Source organism: Adiantum capillus-veneris, chromosome 8 (assembly GCF_014529385.1).
Source record: "Adiantum capillus-veneris isolate H3 chromosome 8, ASM1452938v2, whole genome shotgun sequence".
In the NCBI taxonomy this organism is placed as follows: Eukaryota; Viridiplantae; Streptophyta; class Polypodiopsida; order Polypodiales; family Pteridaceae; genus Adiantum; species Adiantum capillus-veneris.
Genome location: NC_140938.1, coordinates 137,216,267 through 137,223,636, shown reverse-complemented (window position 1 = coordinate 137,223,636; position 7,370 = coordinate 137,216,267). Strand labels below are relative to the sequence as shown.

The 7,370-nt window shown below is 42.0% G+C and overlaps 1 protein-coding gene across 1 annotated transcript; it reads right to left on the bottom strand.

The window, feature by feature from the left end:
• Positions 1-923: 923 nt before the first annotated feature.
• On the bottom strand, positions 924-1,775 carry LOC147453024 (uncharacterized). The gene has a single exon (XM_086519335.1). The coding sequence runs from the start codon at positions 1,773-1,775 to the stop codon at positions 924-926; it is 852 nt and encodes a 283-aa protein (XP_086375461.1).
• Between the last annotated feature and the right edge of the window lie 5,595 nt (positions 1,776-7,370).

The following is a 7,370-nucleotide window of genomic DNA, read 5'->3' as shown; positions in this document are numbered from 1 at the left end:
TTTAGAGGCCGTCTGGGGTTTGGGGTTCGCTTTGCCCGCGTCACTACCTAGACCATAATTGTGGCGCTCTCAAGAAAGACTGAAATCCATGTCATTGTAGCCACCTCATGAGCACACCCCACCACAAATAATGGGATAGCTACCAAGCAAGGTACTTACAAAAGGTAGCTACCAAGGACATACTAGTCATGTGAAAAGGGAAAATAGCCACCTCTTGACCTGAATTGCTACATTGTGCTCAAACACCACCAGATGGGAAAACCTAGCTACCACACCAATATATTTTTTACTACAACCCCACCAGCTGGGAAAACCTAGCTACCAGACCAACAAATTTCTACTACAAGCAACACTATAACTACCATCCTGGATGCCTACTAGTAAGTAGCTACACTCAATATGTCTTATAGATTGGGTAGCCACCAAGACAATGACTTCTGAAGATACTAATATATATAGTAGGTGGACATCCCAAGCTATAAGCTGCATGCTGACTGACAGGGCATCATATCAATGACTTCTTCCTTAAAATTGATAGCTACCACCCTTACCTCACACAATCTGGTGACTATGAAAACCATTCATGTAGATATGCAGCAAGAACTAAGCTTGTATCAGCACTGACGGCCTGCCGCATATCACTCCAATGGTAGGACTCATGAAAACTAGAGGGTGGGTGCCACCATAGGGTTGATTACCATATTTATCCCACCTAATCTTACAGCTATGAAAAAACTTACAACACGCCAACAAGAAAGATAGGAATGAAGCTAATGTAATCTCAGGACGCTTTTCAAAGTGTAGAAAAACATTAGAATGTAGAAAAACATCAGAATGCAGCAAACATTCACCTGGGGTTGCTCTAGAAGATGCACAGGATGCTTTTGCCACAATTTTCTCTTGATTCGTCTTCGACACACATCCTACTTGTTCGGCGAGACACGCGTATTCTCTGTCGAGAAAGAGAGCACCAATTCCTTGACCTCATAAGAGATTGCATCCTTTGTGCGTGCCTGTCGCTCGCATAAATGCAATGGCAAGGATTCATTTTTTAATTTCTCTCTTGCTGCGTAGAAGTTTCTACGGTGCGTCCCTAGAAGTTTTGAAGCTACATAAATGTTTGGGGTTGGTGCTCTCATGGCCATCATGATAGTAGCCCTCTTAAGAAACAGTTCTTTCTTGCTCCTGGGTTTCTTGATGGTGGAAAGAGTGTCCCTGAAACCCACCAGCATTGGATTCTCTCGCGTCTCAATTTTGAGCCCATGCATGCAACCATCATTCAGCACATCCTTCATGATGGATTCCTTTGTCTCGTTGTCAAGGCCTCTTGTGTGCTGTTTGAAACATGTGACAATACGGTTTGCGATAGCTTGGCATTTCGCAATAATTGGACGAGATGGATATTGGTTCTGACTTTCCTTGAGCTTGCAACGATACTCTCTCTTTCTGCGAGCTTCATAACTTCTGGCAGCAAGCCTTCTACATTTTGCACACTCACAAATGTTGGCATGGTTTGCACATGCTCCAAAACCTGAGGGAGCTTCAACACATGCTGTTCCATCTATTATCCCTGCTCCAAAACTTGCCAATGCCCTAATCAATGCTGTTTCCATAGATGCATTCCTGTTTCTTTCTCCAATAAACCCATTACCCAAGGGTGCTGGAACCAATGTTGATCCAATGCTTGAGGCTGCTCCGCTTGATGCGGGTGCCATGTAGACCGAAGTTAAAGTCCTACCGCTTGTAAGGTCAAGACGTGGTTGTCTTCCCACCATGGCCTTCTTGATATGTGGCAAAGAGTGCACGCTGACCACTCTTCCTGCAATGTATAAGTTGTAGTTGTAGTTGTTGCTTGAAACCTCCCGCTTCCTACCAACACCCTCTGTGCTTAGCTCGAAAATCTGCTCTAGCTGCTTGTCAATTGGAAAACAAAAGCAAAACGTCTTCTTTGCAAAACCTCCTGCAAAACTCCCCTTTTTGTGTTTGTCTTTGCCTGGAAAAGAAGCTTATGTGCAAATGCTCCTGCAAGACTACCAACTTTGTAAGAAACTCCCCTTTTGTGTTTGGTTCATAGAGAAGCTTCTGTGCAAATGTTTCTGCAAGACTATCAATGCTCACTCTCTTGTGCTTGGTTTCTGTGCATGTAGCGAGAGAGAGAGAGAGAGAGAGAGAGAGAGAGAGAGAGAGAGAGAGAGAGAGAAGGAGAGAGCAAGGTGTCTGTGCATGTAGAGAGAGAGAGAGAAGGGGAGAGAGAGAGAGAGAGAGAGAGAGAGAGAGAGAGAGAGAGAGAGAGAGAGACATCCGACTAATTTTGTTTGAAAGTTCTCCAGAGGCGTGGAGGGAACTATGGAACTACGAAACTGCCAAAGGTTGTGGGGATATTTTAATCATAAATGTCCACGCTTTGAAACTTTAAAGTTTTATTTAGAACTCTTCTCTTGGTTCCTGCTTTGATATGCAAGAAGCTATCTCTCCACCACCAATGTCCGGGACATAGGTATTTAGTCTACCTAACCATGCACACACCCATCGAGCTTATGCTCTTACCCCTAAGTGAATATGGTGGATCACCTATAGAATTCACTAGGTTGTGATTGAGAGAAATCTCTCTAGTGAATATTAGTCATGCATAGTACTTAGGAGTCACATGGATGTTATCGAGCTCATGCTCTTACCTCTATGTTGATATAGAAATTAGATACCTCAGTTATTTTAGGGTCGATTGGTTGTGTTTGAGTTGAAGCTCCTACCTCCAAGAGACATAGATCGTGGAATGTGAGATGACTCCATCGCTCATTTAGGTTGTCTTCAGCAAACGCTCTTTACCCCCTCGTAGCCAGGAATGTCATATCCATTGGTGATTTTCCCTAAAATATTATCTTAACACTATTCATTGACCATTTTAATTTATCAAATCATGTCTATAATAATTTATCTTTCTCATTGCACGATTATGGTGAAAAATTATAATCATATTGTATCTATTGATTGTAGGATATATTTTGTTGAAGTCAAGAAATAGAGAAAGGCAAAACAATTTTTTTTGTAGAATGCAAACATTGTGGGCATAAGTGGCAAGGCAATGCAACTCGTATCAAGGAACATTTATTCGGCACTAGCCCCAATATGAAAGAATGTGGAGCACCACCTAAAGACATATGGGTCCATTTTGCAGGGTATGGAAAGAGATGCAAACATGTAGGACTTCTTCCTAAGAGACAGAAGGGTATGACACAGGTGGGTCATCTGTCAACATAGAAGAAGTGAGTGTAGATCAAGAGGACGTGCGAGCTAGCCAAGGACCTTCAATGGGAACAACCCAAACACCTCAAAGTCCTTATACTTTTCCAAATGGTGCTATGGGAGGGATGGATGTATGTCTCGGGACATCCAGCAGAGCTGATTCGCCTGGGACTCTACATGCAACATATGCACAACAGGACATGCTTGAATTGCATCTAAAGTGGACACAAGCCTTCATGGCTTGTGGAATCCCATTTATTGTCATAAAAAATCCTATTTTCAAAGATGCACTAATGTCAACTGCAAAAAAAGGATTCATCTATTCTGACTATAATAAAATATAAACAGAGTATGTGACAAAGTCAAGAGTAGTACAGAAGCGATTCTTAAGTGAACGTTGCTTGACTTTGTTCCAGTGTTTTGCTGTATCATAGCACTCGACGGATGGACCAACTGTTAGAAAAAATTATTGATTAATGTCATGGTAATTTGTCCCAAAGATGCAATGTTTTTGGAGGCCATTGATACCTCAATGAAATAGAAGACATCTCTCTACTTGACAAAGGTATATGAGCGAGCTATTACTTGACTGGGTGGACTGGAGAATGTGATAGCTATTGTTACAGATAACGCTTCCAACTACAAAGGAGCGGGTTTAGCCATTATGGAAAAGTATTCAAAAATTACACGGCTTGGATACACACCCTAAATTTACTCCTAATGGTAGATTATCATTCATAAAACAGGTCCTTATTGAAGCCAATCCCGTAGTCAAGTTTATATGAGAACATCAGTTTACATATGCTTTATTTTTCTCCAAGTCTCCGAATAAAGCACTTCAAAATTTCTGTGCTACACGATTTGCTACATCATACTATGTTTTGAATAAGCCCATTGGAGTGCGAGTGGCTCTTATAGAAACTGTTGCAGATAAACGTTGGGAGGCTTGGCTCAACAAGTATACAAGCCACCATGAAGCAGCTCAAAAGTGTGTGTCCTTGGTGCCATCTCCTTTCTTTTGGCGAAACATTGAAAAACTTGTCGGGGTTAGTAAGCCCTATGTGGAACTACTAAGGGTTGTGAACACAGATAAGTTTGTCATTGGTAATGTTTATTGGATCATGTCTGAGGCGCTGCATCAAACCAAAGAATTCAACCTTTACAGTGCAAGGGAGGGAACGAAGATAATGCAATTTGTGGAGAAACGATGGGCTCAAATGCACACACCATTGCATGATGCTACATTTGTCTTGGATCCAAAGTTTCAGATGAGCAGACAAGCTTCCAACAAAGAGGTAATGAGAGACTTTAGAAACATCTGCTCGTAGTTGTTGCCAGGCGACGATGGCATGGATGCATTCCAATAGAGGGTGGATTATGCCAATAGGGAAGGAACTTTCGAAGATCCATGAATTCTTAATAGCATAAAAAGGTTTTCAGGCCTAGTATGGTGGAAATAATATGGAGGAGACGTAGTTGAGTTACAACATGTGGTGACCAAGATACTTTTGGTCGTGGCATCCAGTGGTAGTTGTGAGTGCAATTGGTCTTCTTATGACTTTGTGCACTCAAAGTGCAAAAATTACTCAAGTCCTGCTTGTGCTATAGACCTTGTGTACGTCTTTTGTAATATGCATCTCATTCATGCACCCACAAAGATAGCCACATGGGCGACCGAAGTACACTTTGGAGTGCTTCAGACTTATGAAATGGTGGCGAAACAGAGGTGTAGCGACAATGAGATGGAGTGGGAAGTGGCTTGAGAATGTCCAAACAATGAATAGGCTGATGACCTAGTGCCTGTGTGATAGATGAAAAAATGTAAACATCTTTCATGATAATGTATCTACTATATCTCACTGTAGCTTACTATTGAGCTATATATCTCATTTTTTGAATTAAGAGAAACATGCACACCTTTGGACAATGTATAAATCTTCTCCATTAAGTTTTCCTTAAGTATTGAGGAGAGTTCGCATAAACATAAGTATTGAGGACATGATGTGGAAACCAAATAGAATAACATTAACAAATCCTAAACAAAATGACATCTACAAACCAAATTCTCAACAAAGTCATCAATTAGCAACTCCAAAATAAATTCATTTCCATACACATACAAAGAATACAATGCGTCTCAAAAAAAGGACGGGGTAATTTGCCATCAAAATTTTAAACTACAGTTTACAATGTCTTTAAGAAACTGTGATATCCACCGCTTCTTCAAGATCCGCGTTCAATGCTTCCTCAAGCATATCCACCATTTCTTGAATATCTGCCTCCTCAAGTACGGGAGAGAGAGGACCATATCGTGCTTCTTATCTGAAAGTTTTTGCGATAAAACAACTACTTCTGCTTCTTTGGCTGCCAACTTCTATTGTAGCAAGAGAACACTTTCTCCTTGGCTGGCTAGTGTAGCCCCTCAAGACACGATATTAACAATTTGTTCATGCTCATCTGGTAGGAGTGCCACTGGCCTCTTTCATGTAGGTGGATCTGCCTCCCCACAATGCGCTTGTGCCCTTTCTTTAGCTCTTTCAAATCCAACACCAGTGTTGAAAGGATGGTCTGTCCAAAGGATGCGCTTCTTCATTATATCTTGCATGAAGACTTTCTAGATGAAGTACATGGCAACTTGATTATTATTAGGTAGACTATGCTCCTTTTAGATGAAGCGTACAAGCAACACACGTGCGAGCCCATTTGTGTTTCAAATATGAGATTTTCAATGGTGTCATTCTCTTGACATGACCTCACCTCCTAAACAATACGTCTTTCATAAAAAAAGAGGGACAGCACTTGCATACGTTCTCCAATTTCATTGGTTCTCCCTCCAGACCCTTGGATTTGCATCCTCGACAAAGAATAAGGAGAGGTCTTGAGCCCTGTAACTCAGGCTCTTCTCTCTGAGGATGCGTTGAGACTCCTCGTGGTCAAGCTCACCGTCGACATTGGGAGGAGCGTATGGGGCTGCCAAAGCGATATATTTAGTGTCATCATCCTTAGGTAAATATTTAAGGAGTTCTTGAATGAATTTACAAAGGGAGTAGATATCTTGGTTGCGCGTGTAGACTAGAGGATTTGTGGATATACATTCAGGAGCCACCCGCCAATATCGCTTGCTCCAGGTTTCCCTTGTCGATGGGAGAAGATCTTGCAACTTCAAAAATGCGTTCTCTGTGGGGAACAAGGTTGCACTACCCCAATCTCATACGCCCACATATACTCCAGTGATACCACAATGCAACAAGATATTACTTCCATGAACATCATTGTGAGTGATGTTATTCGCGTGTAAAAAGATGAAGGTTCCAAGCAATCCATTAATGATAGGCCATATATTCTGCTTGACGACTTCAACAGTCCCCTTGACGTCTTTGAAACCCTTGCTCATGGCCACATTCTTCCCCTCCTTTTGGAGTCTCTCTAGCCAGTGGTCGAGGTTTCCACCATTCCACATCTTGAAGATGAGAGTGGGAGCTCGCATGGTGTGTCTTGCCAATCCTGAGTAGCAATAATTCCACTATGAGTGATATTCATAATGGTGGCCTCATGCAGTGCTATGTCATTGGCACTCTTCTTGCCATCACCCTTGACTAGTTTGCCGGTGTAAAATTCATCTGCGAAGGTCTCATGATTGAATTTCACCTTCGTGACCATGCCGTATCTAACTTCTCCAATGCTTGCAATTTGTGGAAATTCAATGCAAGCCATGCGCATGATAACGAGGTTGCATGGGTCTAAACTTCTCTTGTTGGCCGGCATAATGCATTGGGACATTGCTAGAGATTGGTACTTCCGAAGTGGCAGGCACTTCGGGTACATCCTTGGGCTCTTCTACACGCGGTCTCTTTCCCTATTGCTTCATGCTTCTATATAGGACGTCTACTTCCTTCATGCGGTCCATGAAGTCAAACTTCCCTTTATTTTGCTTGTCAAGGGTTTCTAGAGCTCTGCAAACTTGCCCTATGATTAGACTCATGTCGTGGGCCAACTGACCACTTGTAAGGACTTCAATCCCAGCTAAAGCACTACAAAACTTTGCAACACATGAGTGCATACAAATTCTTTGACATATTTGCACTCAACTTTTGTTATCTTGCCTGTAGTACGCATGATGTGCGTAG

Excerpts from the sequence above, each read along its gene's own strand:
- LOC147453024 (XM_086519335.1), bottom strand. The coding sequence starts at position 1,775 with ATGGTGGGAAGACAACCACGTCTTGACCTTACAAGCGGTAGGACTTTA.